The sequence below is a fragment of the Pseudophryne corroboree genome, chromosome 2 (genome assembly GCF_028390025.1).
Source record: "Pseudophryne corroboree isolate aPseCor3 chromosome 2, aPseCor3.hap2, whole genome shotgun sequence".
NCBI classification, from domain to species: Eukaryota; Metazoa; Chordata; class Amphibia; order Anura; family Myobatrachidae; genus Pseudophryne; species Pseudophryne corroboree.
Genome location: NC_086445.1, coordinates 358,383,161 through 358,404,250, shown reverse-complemented (window position 1 = coordinate 358,404,250; position 21,090 = coordinate 358,383,161). Strand labels below are relative to the sequence as shown.

General features: G+C 41.0%; 1 protein-coding gene and 1 pseudogene across 1 annotated transcript; one reads left to right on the top strand and one right to left on the bottom strand.

The window, feature by feature from the left end:
* Window positions 1-217: 217 nt before the first annotated feature.
* SOX1 (SRY-box transcription factor 1) lies at window positions 218-4,124 on the top strand. Its single transcript, XM_063953159.1, has one exon. The coding sequence runs from the start codon at window positions 756-758 to the stop codon at window positions 1,983-1,985; it is 1,230 nt and encodes a 409-aa protein (XP_063809229.1). The 5' UTR covers window positions 218-755; the 3' UTR covers window positions 1,986-4,124.
* Window positions 4,125-20,903: 16,779 nt separating this feature from the next.
* Window positions 20,904-21,021, bottom strand: LOC135052536 (5S ribosomal RNA; annotated as a pseudogene).
* Between the last annotated feature and the right edge of the window lie 69 nt (window positions 21,022-21,090).

Here is a 21,090-nt window from a genome sequence, read left to right as displayed (position 1 = left end):
TTCCTTTTCTGGGTCCTGTTCCTCACCCCGTGACGTCATAGGGCAGCGTGCCATGCACATCATACCCCCTTCCCCAGCAGCCGGGCAGCCAGGGGCAGGCGGAGTGGTGCACACACCTCCTTCCCTCCCCCTTCTCCGGCGCTCTGCCCTCCCCTCCCCGCCGGCCGCCGGCCTCCCATTGGCCACGGCAAAATCATTTAATCCCAGCCGGTGTGCGCCGTATGGCTGCTGTGCGCCTGGCTCTGAGCGTCTGATGCCGCAGGCGAGGAGGGAAATGAGCAGACAGCACCACCTCCTATATCAGAGACTGCTGCACTTCCCCGAGCACTGACTGCGCTGCCTGTGCCCGCTGCTCCCCTCTCTCACTCTCCGGGACCCTGCTCTCTGACACTGCTGTGCATTGTGCGGACACACACTCCTCTCCCAGCCGGCTCCTGCTGCAGTCCTGTGCCCGTCCCAGCCTGTCATCCGGGAGAGCCGTGGTGGAGCAGGGACAGGGACAATCCCAGGAACACCGGGGGCTCTGCTGTCAAAGCTCAGCACCAGCTGGAGACGGAGAAGAAAGTTTTCCTGCCGCTCAGGAGCTGACTCCCCCCGCCCAGACCTCATGCTCCTCTCTGCACAACTTTCCCCATCAGTAACACTTTGTGTGCCGGCAGCAGTGTGACAGCAGCCCCTGCCCGTGCAAGAAGAGAGGCAGCTGCTGCCAGCCCGGTGCCAGTCTCAGCATAGAGAGACCCTACCCAGCTGTGTGAATGTACAGCATGATGATGGAGACGGACTTACACTCCCCCGGGGTGCAGCCCCCTAGTAACACAGGGCAAGCCGGGGGAGGAGGGGGCAATAAGGCCAGTCAGGACCGGGTGAAGAGGCCCATGAACGCCTTCATGGTGTGGTCCAGGGGGCAGAGGAGGAAGATGGCCCAGGAGAACCCCAAGATGCACAACTCGGAGATCAGCAAGCGGCTGGGTGCAGAGTGGAAAGTCATGTCAGAGGCCGAGAAGAGACCCTTCATTGACGAGGCCAAGAGGCTGCGCGCCCTGCACATGAAGGAGCACCCGGATTACAAGTACCGGCCTCGGCGGAAGACGAAGACTCTACTCAAGAAGGACAAGTACTCCCTGGCCGGGGGGTTGCTGCATGCGGCCGGGGGAGGACACATGGGAGTCGGCCTGAGCCCAGGCGGAGGGACTGGTGGGTCAATGGGGGGTGGGGGACATGGAGGTGTGGTGGTGCAGCGCCTGGAGAGCCCGGGCTCAGGGGCATCAGCCGGGGCCGGAGGATATGCTCACATGAACGGTTGGGCTAATGGGGCTTATCCGGGCTCAGTAGCCGCAGCGGCGGCGGCTGCTATGATGCAGGAGGCTCAACTTGCCTACAGTCAGCAACAGCAACAGCACCCTGGTAGCGGGGGGCACCACCCGCACCACCACCCTCATCACCCACACCACCACCACCCACACCATCACCCACACCATAACCCCCCTCCGCACCCTCCGCCGCCTCCCCCGCAGCCAATGCACCGCTATGACATGAGTGCCCTGCAATACAGCCCCCTGCCCGGCGCACAAAGTTACATGAGCGCCTCTCCTTCCAGCTACGGTGCGCTGGGCTATTCCTCAAGCCAGCAACAGCACCAGGGATCCCCGTCCTCTGCAGCGGTGGCGGCGGCGGCTGCAGCTGCAGCTGCTGCGGCAGCATCCTCTGGGGCCCTCGGGGCTCTAGGCTCTCTGGTGAAATCTGAGCCCAGTGTCAGTCCACCTGTTCCTGGGGGTGGCTCCCACAGCCGGCCGCCTTGCCCAGGGGACCTTCGTGAGATGATCAGTATGTACTTACCCAGTGGGGGGGAGGCTGGAGACCCGGCTGCTGCTGCGGCGGCGGCAGCGGCTGCAGCGGCGGCAACAAGCAGACTGCACAGCTTACCGCAACACTACCAGAGCGCAGGGACAGGGGTAAACGGCACGGTGCCGCTCACACACATCTGAAGACTGACTTATACAATATACAGAGACTTGCACTATACTATACAATACAAAGCGAAGAGACTACAGCAAATTGCCTCTTGCAGATCCACAACCTGCCATCTGTTCTTTCACCCAGAACTTTCTGTTTGTTTCTTTTGTACAGAAAAATGTTTTGATGTTCTTGTATAGAAAAACAAAAAACAAAAAGAGATGAGACAGTTAAGGTAACAATATTTCGTACTTTTAGAAAACAAGTTAATGCTCTTTACGATACTAATTTTAGTTGGGGACAAATTTTGAATTTGTGTACAGTATTTATGCGTTTTATGGCATGGGATATTCATCTAATTTATTACTATTATTTTTTTATTTTATTTTTTGAGATATCAACAGACTATTGTTTTTAGTTCTGTTTTAACTTTTAAAAACTCCATGACTCCTACTCTGGTCATTATTCTTTAGTGACGAACGTACCTATACACATTCTGTACAAGTTGTTTATTTATGAACCACTTGAGGTTAGAACCTATTTTTTTTTGTTTTGTTTTTTAATTTGTAAATGTTGCTGTATCCTCCACCTCCTCCCCCAGTTTTGTTTTATATTATTTCGTGTACATTCTTTATGATATATATATTTTTTATTCTAGACGTTTCGGATTCATATTGTGTACATAGTTTAAAAAACGTCCTCTCTGCTTTAAAATAAAGACAAAACATCAGACTAATAAGTTGAAGTTTAAGCTAAATAAATTTTCAAATGAAAAAGATTTACACGTTTTTATTTCAGAAATCTGTTCAGTTGTTATCTTGCTCAAAGGTTAACTGTTTTTTTTTATTTGTAGCGCTAAAAAGTAACAATTACAATTGTTTGAACTGAGTTTAAATTAAGTCAAGCAATAAAATATGATACATTACATTATACAGATTTACACACGTCATTAAGACATGAAATTGCGTTTACACCGTTATTTTGTTCACATTTGGTTTGGATTAAATACATTTCCATTCTATGCTTTACCACGAATATTTAGCATATATTCACCCTTGAAAATACATTGTAAATTGTTCAAATCTTTATTATTGTACAGATTTATTAATTGCAAATCTCATATTTCATCGTATTACCGTATATTGTGCTTTATTAAAGTTTAAACTTTATGCCTAAATTAATTAATCAATCTCGGAACAAGTGCTATACTCAAAGTTAAGTTTTTTGTTTTTGGAGGAAAAACTTCTTTTTGTTGTGCAAATTAAACAGATATATCTAAAGAAATAGTATAATAGCAAGTTTATTTAGCTACGCAATTGTCTAGTTCAAGAATGATTTTATTAATAAATGGTGAAAGTCACTCAGTTAATGTAAAAGTCTTGTTATATTGAATACCTAATAACTTTTTCATTTTAGGTGAATATAATACTGGGCTGATGGTAAATAAACACACTCAGTCGAGTCCTTTTTTAATTTTTATTTTTTCTAGGAGTGCGACTTAGTTCACGAGCAATTTTCTCTCTTACAGAACGCTAAGTAGCAAATACCCTCGGTTAACACCAAACAGTCCAGCTCTTTACTGAATCCATTGTAATTACTACACTAATGAGTAATCCTTTTGTGTCATGTTGGCTTTTTACGTGGTTCGTTAAACCCATTGCAACATTTTCATTAAGGCCTCTATTAATTTAATGTCATCATTAAGCTCTATTTAATCTGAACATTTAATATTATACATGACAGTGCTACTTCTATTATGAAAAAAAAATCGTGTCAGGGAACGGTTTTAACAATTTAAGAATGTCCTAAATTGGGAAAAACCTGTGAACATCATTTAAACACCTGTTGATAGGGATGATTTATAGAAATAAATGTGTTCATAACACAATTTATGTTTATAATGGATTACATTGATAATACCACATATATAAACCATTTATGAACATACTTCTTTAAAGAAAAGTTTAAATTGAAATATTAGTATTCACAATCTATACTTTACCACACCTTACCTTGCTTAAATCGTAAAATACTAACGCGGATTGTGAAAGATGTTCATGTGTCATAGCTGGGTCTTTACGTTTTTAATTATTTTGTTGTAGGTTTTTTTTTATTGTTTTTTTTTTTTTTCGTTTTTTCTTTTTTTGCTATTTGTGGTATTTTTGTAAGCTTGTACTAAGTTACATAAATCTTTCATTAAATCTAAGCACAATAGATTTAATGTTGCTGAGAAAAACAGTATATTGCGTTGTCTTTTTATTAATTGTAATATGAATTTATGTTAAGAATCCTGGATATCAGATCTTGAAACAAAATCGTTCTCTCCCAAGATTGCAATTGGACGTGGCTTTTCTTGCAAACCTGTTTGTTTTGCCGGAATGCGTGCGCCTGTCTAATATTTGCTACAGATACATATGGATATGATTGTAGAGATGTAATGACACATGATAACTCCGCTGAGAGACTGAGTGCAAGTTGAAAGTGGAGTGTGCCTCTTGTTAGAGATAGAATGATGGGCTTGTCTCCGCCTTAAAACTAATCACAGTCTTTGGGAATACTGCTTGCAGTTAACGTGGTTTATTTATTTTCGAACGATCTACATCTTTATTTTGAAAAAAATATGTCAAGTATTTAGTTCTGAGACACTGCATATTTCAGATGCTATGAGCTTTACTTGTAGAACATGTTTTATTAACATCAAACACCTATACGAATATAGAGCATGCGCTAATTATACTCGATTTTAGTTTAGGCCTCTCTTCTTTTTAGTTAGTTTTAGAATGCCAGACTGCCGATTAATTGTGTGGGGTAAGAGGTCTTGGATTGGATACCTAGGTGCCAGTTCTGTAGGAGCTCACCCCAAAATATTGCGCTGCCACTAGCAATCTCAATTCATGACATTGTTCAGTCATATGGGAGGGAGGTCGAAGTATTTAAAAGTTGACTCTTCTGTGTATGTATCATAATATATTAGGAGAAATGAACCCAGTGTTATGTTCTATTGACATATGAACAGAAAGAGTTTATGAAATGCTCGTTTCCTTAATTAATGACTGAGATATACGGAAAAAGGGCGTGAGGATAATACCCCGATAGGTCCTCAGATTGTGTCAGGGGCTCTGCAGTCCAGAGTACATGTTATGTGTCAGCAGAGATTAAGATGAATGGGAGCGGACATGGGGCAGAGTGTTTTGTATTTTCAGAGTGTGGGATTACTGAACAGAAATCCTGACCCTGGGGTCATCAGGGAGTCAAACCCTTTTACAATCAACTAGTGGAACCGAAAGGCCCCTTAATTTATGAATCCAGAGTTCCCAAAGGCAGGAAACTCACGGATTTAGGAATTGACGTAATGTGGGTCTGGATATCACAGCAGCAATTCCTGCAGTGTGCATTTTGTATCTCTGAGTGCTGTAACTTCATGTGTGCTTGTGTGTGAGGAATAGTCCCCGTCACCTCGTTTAATTGCTTATAAGGTGCTGTTCCTTGTAAAACGCATTGGCTACTAATCCTGACCCCTTCGGTCAATGTTAATAGAATGACATTGGATAAACAACCCAAAGTAATGTCCTATTTATGTGGATACAGTCCTTACAAGCCACATATGCAGAAGGCTCTATTAGTAACATCCTCCTGTCCTCTTCACAGTCCACACGAGGAATCAATGTTTTAACCTGACAGTGAACAAAGCGATACTGTAGCATTTGATTCATTCCTTTAATGTAAAATAGATCACAGCCATGTAAAGGAATACAACAGAACTAGAAAAATGGGCACATTACATCTGAGCAGCTAATACTCCGCCAGGGACCTGAGCTGCAGGCAAGGGCATATGTTTGGCTGGAAGATACCCCGGGTAAGCATGAAATTGCTGGATGTTCCCACCAGAAAGGGATGAAATGCTGCTAAACCCTCCCAGGGGCGCTCAGTTATAGCTCAGACTTAATGGAGCGAGCAGGGTAAACGCTACTCCCAGTGGACACTGGAGATTAAAGCGGCGAGTTAAATTGGATAAAACTATGTAAATGAGGAGATGTGAACGCTGGGGTTAGGAGAACTGAGGGAGAAGGCACGCTGAAGAAATAGATATCCTTTGGTGTCTGCAAAGGACTGCTGATTGCTGGGACTATTAGCAAGGGCTTCTGCACGATCACTGCTGCATTAAAGACAAGTGTCATACTGATAATGGCGAAACTGTCTCTCCTCAGTTTTGGAGAGTTATGTATCAATTACCCCCTCACTGCCAACTGGTACTGTAACAGGACTCTGGAATAGGGGAAATACGGTATGCATGTCTGCATAGATGTGAGGCAGCTAAATAATAGACATTATTACATGGTGTGTATCACTGGCTAAACCTTTACACAGACCAATGCCTGACAGAAGGAATCAGAATAACAGTTAACATTTTCCTGTTCTTTAAAATAATATCTCTCTGTGATGTATTTACTAATCTATGTAAAACGGAGGTAAAACCTACTACTTACACCCTCTTTTCATATCACACCTACCCTATCACTTATCTACCGTTCCGGTTTCAGTTCAAAATGTTCACATTTTACAATACAGGTATATGAGATTACAAATTCAATAAACAAAATATGAAAGTTATAGGATAAGCACACTCCTTATGTGGGACAGTCCTGGGTATACACCTGCTGCACATCTTGCACCTGCTATTGCCACCTATTGCATACTGTAGCTTTAAAAAGAATTGTCGTACATTCCAATTGTGTTTATGTTCTGTCTATATAACAATTACAATCTGATGCAGAATTATATGTCCATCTAGTAATGCAGAACGTACAAATAATAATAATAATAATAATAATAATAATAATAATAATAATAATAATAATTTATAAATGATTATTATTATTATTATTATTATTATTAATATTATTATTAATTAAATTTCATGTTCTACTAGTCATTTAGCATATGACTACAGACTTAAAGTGATCTTTGGAGCCCCTATACCTGCTCATGGAAGAGAACAGAATGACAGGCTGCCAGGTATTCACTATATTGAATTCTCCGCCATACAGGTCCCAATCTTCAGAAATTACTTTCCCTAATTCCACAAATGATGAACTGCTCGTGTGTTTGTTCCACCGGAATATGCTGCCATCTTCCAGCTGGTATCGATGGGTGAAATCTGTAAGATTTTCTTGTGCACCATGACTTCTGTACGTAAGAGGGTTAGGCATCAAAGACAATTTCCAGATAGGACCAGTGAACTGGGGTCAAGATAACTTTGTATCTTCATCAGTTTAGCATTTGCAAGAGAACGTACACACACACACACACACACACACACACACACACACACACACACACACGATTTTGTATACGTACTGCTCTATTTGTACAAATACATTGTATACTCTTTAAAAACAAATGAATTTGGAATGTGTTAAGAACAATAAACTAATCAGCACATGTGGTTAATATTCTTTTTATCTTTTTTATTTGAAAACTATTTACAGCTGAGATTTATTTTCAGGTATAATTCAGGCACCACTCCTGCAGCTAATTTCCTACATGAGCTCTGGTCATACATTTTTGTATTCAGTCACACTACTTGGTAACACTAACATTTCCAGGAATTGTTTGCTAATGTTTGTGCAAGTCAGTGTAATGGAACACCTGCATTTGTATATTTAGTACGAATGGATAGGTTTCTTTAATAAGTGTTGCCTATGGCAAGCCACATCTAAAGAAAGTGTGGACATTTTAAAAAGTGCATCACAGTAATAACTATGGGGTCTATTTACTAAGACTTGGATGGAGATAAGGTGGACGGAGATAAAGTACCAGCCAATCAGCTCCTAACTGCCATTTTTCAAACTCAGCCTGTGACATGGCAGTTAGGAGCTGATTGGCTGGTACTTTATCTCCGTCCACTTTACCTTCATCCAAGACTTAGTAAATAGACCCCTGAATCTCTTATTTATTTCTGGAAAGTTATTTTTATCATATAGTCTTTGTACATGAGCACTCTACTCCAATTATTGTTTCAGTTATAAGACAGCAACTATGAGGTATGTATCTAAAATCTGTAAAGACAAGGATGATATTTTATAGTTTCATATCTTTCATTTTAAAATCTACAATTTGCACATAGTAGAAGTGCACATACAAACGGCTGCTTTGCCGAATAACAGCAAATAAATTACTTCTTGTGAAGCCACCTTGTATGATCTTGCTTTCGTATTTCTAGATCTGTTGTATTATGCAGATATTATTAGAAAAAAAAGTATTCTTTCAAAGATAAAAAAAAAAAAAACTGGTGCATACATACATATCTCATAAGTATCTTTAGAGCAAATAGTAATTAAAGGTGAATTTGTGGTAGTGTAAGGTGTTATATATATATCACACACACACACACACACACACACACACACACACACACACACACACACACACACACACACACACACACACACACAGTCATATTGGACTTAACACCTCTTCTGAATCCTGACCATACATGTACAGCTTGTAAGAAAACAATATACTGTATGGTGGCCTATGTGAATAGTCTTTATTTATCTGCATATATATAGGTATATGTCTGAGGTGCATAGCATGTAAATACCAAAGCACTGTAGCCAAGTCATTTACATGCACAATTGCAAAGGAGTATTGGTGAATATTTTTTTCATGATGCTACAACATACTCTTTAGAAACATATTACTGAGACAAAAAATAAATAACATACCACATATTATTTATTATTTCATAAATTAAAAAATATTACACATGTAATTAAGCTTCTAGGGTTTAACTAAATGAGGAATGTATTATTATGCTACACATCAACTACTTCATTTGCTTCAGTTTTTGGTTCACGTGTGGGGTGACCAAATGGTCACGTTTAGTGAAAATAAATATGCACAAACTGGACAGATTGTTTGTAGACCAAAACTTTTACTACAAGTAAAAGGACAAATATTTGGCAATGAATGAGTAATGCTATTTAAAAAAAAAACTTTCTAGTAAAACCTTTTGGATTTTTAATAGTAATCTTCACACTGTTTTTAAAACAAAAGGACTCATATTAAAAACTGCTTGATATAAAATCAATATAAATCAATTCAAATCATCAAATATTTTCTTTCATGTACTTAAAGATAACTGAATAAATTAATACGATTGCACAGAACATTCATTTACATGAATAGATGAGACCTGGCACCTGTGAGGATGCTGAACATCAAAGTAGAAAATAGGTAATGTACCATCGAAAAAAAGTTCCATGTAGAGGTGTGTTTGACACTGATACCTTCCAGCAACAGTTATATAGGAGGCTCCGATCAGTATTCTGTTTTGCAGGGTACCCTGCTCACTCGGGCAATCTTTTCTCAGTCTGTGGCTTGTTGTTCTCTTGTAGTCCCATCCTCACTTCATAGCCTCGCACCTGTGATACGCAGCTTTTACTTACACAATTCCACAGATCAAGTCTCTCCATCCCATACGAATTACATTCTGAACTCCTGAAATACTTAGTGCTGCTGTGAACAATCAAATGGTGTTCTGCGCCAAAAATATCTTAATATTTAGGGTCGTGATATTAGTGAAGCATCGCACCTTAAAAAGAACTTGCATTTATACACAGTCACGATGAATCGTTTCCCAAGTGTGAGTAGTCAGGTAATACTGTAAGCAAGTGCTTGTTCTTTTGCAACTTAAAGAACCTTTAGTCAAATAAAAACAAAACAAAACAACTTTGTGTCTGTACCAAATTCACTTATACCTGGTATGGCTATAGAACTTTTAATGGTTTCATAAAATATGTACGGTCTTAAACCGTACCTTTATTCCAAGTTTTGCATTCCTGTTTGTTTCTGACCCATTAACAGGGATTGCTTACCGTGGTCTCCCTTTCCGTGCTAATGCTAGGTTCTAAGATCATTTAATGCTGATGGTGAAAAGTTGCAAGTGACACCTAGATAACAGGAAACGTTTGCTTCATATTCAAACTGATTATGGTCCTGGAGTCACTGTACAGTTCAAGAATATCAGCCAAGTTACTTAAAATTAATTCAACCTATAGAAAAATTGTTGTAAAAATGTCTCAGACCACTATACTTGAGACTGGGGATCCGAGCCAAGTGCCTATGGTTACATACATTTTTCCAAAGGGATTTATATAAGGATACATGAAAGGTCAAAAACAGTAAGAAACCAAGCTCTTAAGCATCAAATTGTCTTCTGCAAATGTAGTGAGGTACTGTAGTTATGATCTTTCTATACTTATATAGTATCATGAAAGTTGCATACACATGGATCACAATGACATTATATAAATCTGCTTGCATAATGAATGTGCAGTGCTTGGCTATTGTTTGCCATTAATGAGTTAAATATTGACATTATACTGATATTCTTTTACAGATGTAACGAAATAAAGTTGTCAGATGTGCTATCAATGTTCTGTCCCCCTGCTACCAAACTGGTGGAATAGCATGCAGAACTCATAGACTGGGCAGGACAGAATATTTATGTTTATTAATTTATATTTCTTTAAATCCCCCATAACTACTATACCCAAAGAGACAGGCCAGGGTGATTTTGGATGGTAAACTTTACATAGTTAGAATTTTCATCAACATGACAAGTGTATGTCCACTGAGACAGATTACTACTGGTGACATACTTTGGCATGATTACATCTGGTGACATTACTAGGCAGGAATGCTGACTCCAGGATTATTGGTGGTGGGGTGACCTCGGTACCACACCACCCCTCTAGGTCTTGAAGACTAGAGCCGATTGTGTCAACCACACCTCACAATCTGGTGGAACCCCCCCCCCCCCCCCCCCCCCCACAGAAACCAGTGCAGTGGCAAACAATGGAGAATACTATATATATATATATATATATATATATATACACACACATATATATACACACACACACATATATATATATATATATATATATATATAGTGCAGTGTTTTCCACAGCAGTGGAGATGATAGCACTCTCCAGACTTATAGAATATCAAATAGCAAAAAAACACATTTATTAGAAAAAATAGAACTCTACATTGGTGACTTTATTACTGTTGTGACTGGGTTGTCGTACCTTGAAAAAGGTCCTGGTGTGGATCGAAACATTGGTGAACTCTATATTCCTCATGGAACTATTCTTATAAATGTGTTGTTGGTTTTTTTTTTGCTATTTGATATTCTACAAGTCCGGAGAGTGCCATAATTTCCACTGCTGTGGAAAACACTGCACTGTACTATGGGGGTAATTCCAAGTTGATCGCAGCAGGATTTTTTTTTTAGCAATTGGGCAAAACCATGTGCACTGCAGGGGAGGCAGATATAACATGTGCAGAGAGAGTTAGATTTGGGTGGGGTGTGTTCAATCTGCAATCTAATTTGCAGTGTAAAAATAAAGCAGCCAGTATTTACCCTGCACAGAAACAAAATAACCCACCCAAATCTAACTCTTTCTGCACATGTTATATTTGCCTCCCCTGCAGTGCACATGGTTTTGCCCAATTGCTAAAAAAAAATCCTGCTGCGATCAACTTGGAACTTCCCCCTATGGGTCTTGGTGGGCTGGACTCTGATTGGCACCCCAGCTGTTGTCTAGGATGGGTGAGAGTGTGGGAATTCTCACTTACATACACACACACATATATATATATATATATATATATATATATATATAAATCCAGCAGCAGCCGTCACTCGCAGATAAACATCAACTTGCCCCATTGTCTGTAGAACAAGTAGTAGGGATCCAAAAGGAACGGCACTCAGAGGTGGCATAATAGTCAAACAATGATTTGTATTCTCATAAGGTCAACGTTTCGGGGCCATGAACCCCGTTGTCAGGACCACCAGAAAAGATACATACAAACAGTAGCGACTTACCCACATAAATAGCCCCTACAGAAGGCCGGTGCCGCTGCCCACAACTCCCGCCCCGCATCCTGCTCACCGGCCGACTTCCGCCACCTCAGATCCAGTCACATCACTGTTAGTTGCCTAGGGAACCAAAGCTTGCGTTCCACTCCGGCACTGCAGTGTGTTCCATTGCCTTTCCGTTGTGCGGGTATAGCCTAAGAGAGGGGATCTGTGGGGGACAGCAGGGACAGAGGCATCAGTACTCACAATAACAATAAACATAAGTGCAAAATATATTAAAAAAAACAGTGCAACAAAACAATAATATAAAAACACACAATGTCAGCATATTCAGAGCCAGAATAATATAGAATTCACTATGTGTCATGCCAATCTAGCAAACAAATGACAGTAACCCTGGCATATAGCCTAGATAAATCTAGCATAAGAGAAAGCATGTTCAAAGAGGGAGTACTAAATAAGTGAATTCCAGTTGATTTTTTCATTGCTTCCTCCCAGGCTGGTGGTCCCCAACCTAGTAATCCAATGAGCCTCTTTAATCAGCAAAGATTTAGCTCGATCTCCACCCCGTAATGTCAGAGGAACATGGTCAATAATGAAATAACGGAGTGACTCTAAAGTATGGCCAACCTGTTTGAAATGTTTTGCAATGGGTTGGTAAGCTGGTTTACCCTCTAAAGTCAATTTGATGGCAGATCTATGTGCTGCCATCCTCTCAGAAAACTTACAAGTAGTTTGTCCAACATAGTAAAGGCCGCAAGGGCATACTATGACATACACCACATGGGTAGTAGAGCATGTTATAAGACATATCTTATATAATTTTTCTCATGACAGTAGGGGGGCTGAAAAGCTTTACAGTTAAACATGTGCCTGTACGTGGCACAGTCACTACAGCGATAGCAGCCTGGGGGCTTATGATAAACATTAGGCAAGTTTGGGGTACCCATTCCTGTAATGTCTGTCCTAACCACTCTATCTCTAATATTTCTACCCCGCCTAAATGCTATTACTGGTGAGGATTTGTGTAGAGATTTCAAATCAGGGTCAGTCGACACTATGGGCCATAGTGCCCTAGTGGCCAGTCTCAGGATGGTACTTGATGTACTGTAGTATAGTCACTGGGAAAAGGTATCTTTTTACTACAGTCCCTAGTTGCAGGTTCCAATATGCTAGATTTATCTAGGCTATATGCCAGGGTTACTGTCATTTGTTTGCTAGGGTGGCATGACACATAGTGAGTTCTATATTATTTTGGCTCTGTATATGCTGACATTGTGTGTTTTTATATTAATGTTTTGCTGCACTGTTTTTTAAAAATATATTTTACACTTATGTTTATTGTTATTGTGAGTACTGATGCCTCTGTCCCTGCTGTCCCCCACAGATCCCCTCTCTTAGGCTATACCCGCACACCAGAAGGCAATGGAACGCACTGCAGTGCTGGAGTGGAACGCAAGCTTTGGTTCCCTAGGCAACTAACAGCGCTGTGACCGGATCTGAGATGGCCCGTGAGCAGGATGTGGGCCGGGAGTGGTGAGCTACGGCACCGGCTTTCTGTAGGGGCTATTTATGTGGGTAAGTTGCTACTGTTTGTATGTATGTCTTTTCTGGTGGTCTTGACGACGGGGTTCATAGTCCCGAAACGTTGACCATATGAGAATACAAATAATTGTTTGACTATTATGCCATCTCTGAGTGCCGTTCCTTCTGGATCTCTCTCTCTCTCTCTCTCTCTCATATATATATATATATATATATATATATACTGTGTGTGTGTGTGTGTGTGTGTGTGTGTGTGTGTGTGTGTGTGTGTGTGTGTGTATATATATATATATATATATATATAAATAAATATATATGCCGACAGGATAAAGGCGGCACTCAAAGACTTGCACAAATAGTAAAAAAAAGCATCCGTGCAGGGATGCTGTTTTAATAAGTGTTACGTTTCGGGGACGTATCCCCTTCCTCAGACAGTGATACAATGCATCAATACAGATATAAATACATGAATCTATTAGTGCCACTTACCCCCCTTCCATGACTCCCAGCTGCGTGCATCACGGTGTTCCAGACCTCCCCCGTCCCACACTTCCGGTCTCTGCGTCACAGCAAGTGTGGGACGGGGGAGGTCTGGAACACCGTGATGCACGCAGCTTTGAGTCATGGAAGGGGGTAAGTGGCACTAATAGATTCATGTATTTATATCTGTATTGATGCACTGTATCACTGTCTGAGGAAGGGGATACGTCCCCGAAACGTAACACTTATTAAAACAGCATCCCTGCACGGATGCTTTTTTTACTATTTGTGCAAGTCTTTGAGTGCCGCCTTTATCCTGTCTGCATATCTACGTGGGATTGCCCCACAGGGAAGGCACCTTAGCAGGCTAATGTATCTGGAGTGCCGGAGCCGAGCGTTTGTATATAAATATATATATATATATATATATATATATATAAAGAAAAGACGGCGGCACTCCAGGACTTGTGACATCAAAAATCAGTGTATTAAGGACGCGTCCTTCTACTCTTCACTGGCGGGTTTCTGCACACTATTTAAGGTAAGATAACTTTACACTTTGCTTCACACACCTTGAAAAAGGGGCTGCGGGCCCCGAAACATCGGAATCATTTTGTTTGTGATGCCTTAATACACTGATTTTTGATGTCACAAGTCCTGCAGTGCCGCCGTCTTTTCTTCATCCATATCCACACTTTATTGCGGAGGGCCCCTTAGCCATTCATTAACAGTATTTGGGAGTGCCGGACTGCATAGAACTACATATATATATATATATATATATATATATATATACTGTGTGTGTATATATATATATACTATGTATATATATATGGGTGTGGTTCACCAAATCGACAGTATCTAGGTCGACAATGTTTAGGTCGACAGTCACTAGGTCAACATGGATGGAAGGTCGACAGGGTTTCTAGGTCGACATGTGCTAGGTCGACAGGTCTAAAGGTCGACATTAGGATTTTTTTTTTGTGTCGTTTTCTTCGTAGAGTGACCGGGATCCCAAATTAGTGCACCGCGTCCCCTCGCATGGCTCACTTCGCTCGCCATGCTTCGGGCACGGTGCCTTCGCTTCGCTCGGCACAGATTACCATTCTAATTGTAGTCCACGTGGATCGTTAAGTATGAAAAAATTCAAAAAAAGAAAAAAAAATGTGAAAAACTCATGTCGACCTTTAGACCTGTCGACCTAGCACATGTCGACCTAGAAACCCTGTCAACCTTCCATCCATGTCGACCTAGTGACTGTCGACCTATAGTGGTCGACCTAAATATTGTCGACCTAGATACTGTCGATCTTCAGACCGGATCCCATATATATATATATATATATATATATATATATATATATAGGGTGTATATATATATATATATATATATATATATATATATCTATCATAGCCACCCAAAAGGCCAGGGCACGGGAAACGATGTGCAAACAAAAAAGTGAGATTAATGCCCCACGCACCATACTCCGTCACCATAGGTTGACATTTTAGGGGAAATTCAATTAGCCAGTGTAATTTACCACAAATATTTAGTATCCCCTGAATGTTTGGCAGAGGGACCGCAGCAGATATATCTGGTATCTGCTGCGATCCCTTCATTACCACCTGCAGCCACAGCCCCCATAAGTTTCTATGGTGGATGCAATGTTGCCTAGTTTACCAAGTTCTGGGATGAAAGCTTTCTGGAGCTTGGCCCCCGCAGCTAGCCCACTAAAGACTATGGGCTACAGAATGAACAATTAGCTGGTAGAGGGTTCACCCGGAATCCTCCCCAGCAATGGTATTCGCATATGTGTGGTCAGCGGAACCTTGCATGCGCAGGAGCACAAACACCACACTGAGCACATCGCAGGGATGGACTCCCTTCGTAGCTCCTGTACCTGTGGTTGCTCAGTCATACATCTGGCCGTAAGAGTGGCAACCTGCAGTGCGAGTCTGGGTGCTAATATCACTCCCAAGATCACATTGCAAATGAAATTCTTAATGAACAGAACCCTTAGAGAAGCAGAATGTGTATGAAAAGGAGTGGGCAGGTGCATGTCAAGTGCCAAAAATAGCGCTGGCCACAGATGCACATGCACCCAACGGGAGGTGTTACTCTTGCAGTTGAGGATGATGATGATCTGCATCTGCTTTCGATAAGCTGTTTGTGCCTGGAGTCATTAATATAGTATTTAAGTCAATCATAGTGCTGTATGTATATGAAGTTGCAAATCTCTATTCACATTAGGTAATTGATATCTTGATTTGGACAGCTGCAGAATATTCTCATTTGTTTTTTAAAGAAGAAGACAACAAATATTTGTATTTAGTTGAAGTTAATTAGAAATGTTAGTAAGTACAGGTTGAGTATCCCTTATCCAAAATGCTTGGGACCAGAGGTATTTTGGATATCGGATTATTCCGTATTTTGGAATAATTGCATCCCATAATGAGATATCATGGTGATGGGACCTAAATCTAAGCACAGAATGCATTTATGTTACATATACACCTTATACACACAGCAGGAAGGTAATTTTAGCCAATATTTTTTGTAACTTTGTGCATTAAACAAAGTGTATCTACATTCACACAATTCATTTATGTTGCATATTCACCTTATACACACAGCAGGAAGGTAATTTAATACAATATTTGTAATAACTGTGTGTATTAAATAAAGCTCGTGTACATTGAGCCATCAAAAAACAAAGGTTTCACTATCCCACTCTCACGCAAAAAAGTCCGTATTTCGGAATATTCCGTATTTCTGAATATTTGGATATGGGATACTCAACCTGTACTTTTTTCACTGCACTTAATTGTGCTGTACATGGGAGATACAAATTTAGAAATACAATAGTAGAAATATACTTTAAAATTTACTCTTTTGTTTTACTTTTATATTTCTCAGTGGGCATAAGAACGGTTATGTGCCTCCCACAACAGAACAGAGGAAGGGTATGAAATAAAAAGACCTGTTTTCTATTAACTTAGCGACCAATGCCCAGTGTGACATCTGCACCTCAATGACCAGACCATTTTCCCATTGCCTCACAAGGTGTTGGTGTTTGGGAAACTTTTGTCCCTTTCTTAAGGAGTCAATGGGGGTCATTCTGACCCGTTCGCATGCGGCGGTTCTTCGCCGGCCGCAATGCGCACGTGCGTCGTTGCCCAGCGACGGCCATCGCTGGGCAATGACATGAATAACGAAGAAAGCGATTGCTACCGCAATCGCAAGAAGAATGACAGGTGGAAGGCATTCTGGGGCGTAAACTGACTGTTTTCTGGGAGTGGAGCAGCGAACGCAGACGTGTCCAGGCGTTTGGAGGGCGGATGTCTGACGTCAATTCCGGGATCTTCATTGCTGGATCCGTCGCCCTGGGTAAGTAACTGCAGGGCTAGTCTTGTTTCACAGAAAACTTTTTTAGCATAGCAGGACTTCACAAGCGATTGCAGCCTTGCTATGCTAAAATACAGTCCCCCATAGGCGGCATCTAGCTGATCGCACGAGCAGCAAAAAGTTGCTACATGCGATCAACTCGGAATGACCCCCAATGAGTAGAAGAACTCACAATCACAAGATATTCAAATGAAATTACAATACCGAAATACAGTGCAACTTGTACATTCAACACAATAAAAAGAACATATTTTATTTTACTGGAACACGTTGTCGCTGTGTCTTTTCTTCACTTTAACCGAATGAACCTAGGTATAATGGGTTAGTACTATTTCTTTAAGATTCACACTATGCACTGTTCACTATGCAATAAACACTCTGATAATATTAAACTGAACTAGACTAATAGTAATACTGTATCACTTTTCAAAGTCACCCCACAAGGTTACTATTGCAGTCTATCTGAGTACTCTTTCCTCGCTCTCTACCTCGTTGGTGCACATATGAAGAATCCTGTCCTTCTGGTACCAGTGAGATTTGTTGAGTCTCTCTTAGATAAATATGATATGTCTCTGAGATAAATGGGGCAATATCACGTCCTGAGAGATTAGATTCCACTGTTTTGAGTCACTTGCTGCCTCTCGCTAAACATGCAGTAAACTCCTCAGGGAAGATGAGAATTAAGACAAATTTATAACTGTATTTTCTAATCCAGGAGAATTATAATCCTGTTTGATGCTTAAAGGGAGTGGAATATCAGAGCCATGTAGCTAGAGTTCACTGACTAACACTGTTAATCACTATTCCTTCCAATATGTGTGAATGCTGTAGTTTACTTGTTAACTCAACCTCAGCTGCTGCAGATTTATTACCAAAGTCTTATGCCTGAGAAAACTAATATTCACGTAGTAGGTTAAAGGCTGGTGAGTAATTCAGAGTCTAGTATCAATTTCTCATTACTGTCTGTCTATTAGAAAGATTCTGGAGCTTCAATAGATTGCAGTTACTTCCATCAATCCAGACCTCAGGTATTAGCTGAATGTCTCTGTATTATGCACGGTATAACTCAGGGCTGAATGTATCTGTATTATGCAGGGTATCACTCAGGGCTGAATGTCTCTGTATTATGCAGGGTATCACTCAGGGCTGAATGTCTCTGTATTATGCAGGGTATCACTCAGGGCTGAATGTCTCTGTATTATGCAGGGTATCACTCAGGGCTGAATGTCTCTGTATTATGCAGGGTATCACTCAGGGCTGAATGTCTCTGTATTATGCAGGGTATCACTCAGGGCTGAATGTCTCTGTATTATGCAGGGTATCACTCAGGGCTGAATGTCTCTGTATTATGCAGGGTATCACTCAGGGCTGAATGTCTCTGTATTATGCAGGGTATCACTCAGGGCTGAATGTCTCTGTATTATGCAGGGTATCACTCAGGGCTGAATGTCTCTGTATTATGCAGGGTATCACTCAGGGCTGAATGTCTCTGTATTATGCACGGTATCACTCAGGGCTGAATGTCTCTGTATTATGCAGGGTATAACTCAGGGCTGAATGTCTCTGTATTATGCAGGGTATCACTCAGGGCCGAATGTCTCTGTATTATGCAGGGTATAACTCAGGGCTGAATGTCTCTGTATTATGCAGGGTATCACTCAGGGCTGAATGTCTCTGTATTATGCAGGGTATAACTCAGGGCTGAATGTCTCTGTATTATGCAGGGTATCACTCAGGGCCGAATGTCTCTGTATTATGCAGGGTATAACTCAGGGCTGAATGTCTCTGTATTATGCAGGGTATAATTCAGGGCTGAATGTCTCTGTATTATGCAGGGTATTACTCAGGGCTGAATGTCTCTGTATTATGCAGGGTATCACTCAGGGCTGAATGTCTCTGTATTATGCAGGGTATAACTCAGGGCTGAATGTCTCTGTATTATGCACGGTATAACTCAGGGCTGAATGTCTCTGTATTATGCAGGGTATAATTCAGGGCCGAATGTCTCTGTATTATGCAGGGTATAACTCAGGGCTGAATGTCTCTGTATTATGCAGGGTATAATTCAGGGCTGAATGTCTCTGTATTATGCAGGGTATAACTCAGGGCTGAATGTCTCTGTATTATGCAGGGTATCACTCAGGGCTGAATGTCTCTGTATTATGCAGGGTATAACTCAGGGCTGAATGTCTCTGTATTATGCACGGTATAACTCAGGGCTGAATGTCTCTGTATTATGCAGGGTATAATTCTGGGCTGAATGTCTCTGTATTATGCAGGGTATCACTCAGGGCTGAATGTCTCTGTATTATGCAGGGTATAACTCAGGGCTGAATGTCTCTGTATTATACAGGGTATAACTGAGGGCTGAATGTCTCTGTATTATGCAGGGTATAACTCAGGGCTGAATGTCTGTATTATGCAGGGTATTACTCAGGGCTGAATGTCTCTGTATTATACAGGGTATCACTCAGGGCTGAATGTCTCTGTATTATGCAGGGTATAATTCAGGGCTGAATGTCTCTGTATTATGCAGGGTATCACTCAGGGCTGAATGTCTCTGTATTATGCAGGGTATCACTCAGGGCTGAATGTCTCTGTATTATGCAGGGTATCACTCAGGGCTGAATGTCTCTGTATTATGCACGGTATAACTCAGGGCTGAATGTCTCTGTATTATGCAGGGTATAACTCAGGGCTGAATGTCTCTGTATTATGCAGGGTATCACTCAGGGCTGAATGTCTCTGTATTATGCAGGGTATCACTCAGGGCTGAATGTCTCTGTATTATGAGAAAAAGAAGGACCTGGCACCGGTATAAATTGTAATGGAATGGAAAAGAGGCCAAAGTGGACAGATATTGAGAAGGAAAACGCTTTCTCAATTATGGTCCTTATTGGCGGTGCGCCCAGAGCTAGAAAGTATCTGTACATACACACGGAGAGAAAGAAAGCTCTGGTGTGGGCGCACTCTTAGGGGGAAAAAAATCAAAAAAATATATATATATAATTTTTTTGAAAAATGAATAAAAAAAAGGTTGTAAAAGCAATATTTATTAGCAAATTGATTAAAAGTTATTAGTTATCCCACTATGATCAGAAAGTGTCTAGGTGTTGGTTAATATGAAATTAAATTATTATTTTGTATTATACTTTATTGGAAATAACCAACAGAGGTATAAGACAGCAGGAGACAAAGAGAAAAAGAAAGAAATGTTCTGGTTTCGTTAATCACACAAGATAGATTAGAAGGGTTGCAGACACTGGCTAGTCTAGCAACCGTTTCTCCTGACCAGCACAGAAATTCTGTGTTACTGACAACAGAGAGATCCAATAATATATCTTTGAAAGACCAATACAATGGTCAATGTCGGACAAATTACTGATCACCAGATATACCATCAATCACAAATTGAAATTTAGAGACATATCTGACCATTTTTGGAGCATAATGCAGACATAGCCATGCTGGATGGAAAAGAAGAGCAGAAGGAAAAGGAAAAGCAGAGAGGAGGGGAAAGAAAAAACGGGTACGTTTGGAAAAGACAGGAGAGGGGGTATAGAGGTGAAAAAGTGGTGATCCTGCTGTTGGTGTCCACCCTTCTAATGAAGGGGAATAGTGTCCTTCTCTACAACACCAGGTATTCCCAAAAAGTCTCCTTTGAGGTACTGACCCGGCCCAACGCTGCTTAGCTTCCAAGATCGGACGAGATCGGGCATTAACAGCGTGGTATGATAGTAGAGAGGCTATCTACCAATGAGAGTGCACCTATATAAGAGGAGTGAAGAAGAATGGGGAAAAGGGGGGAAGTG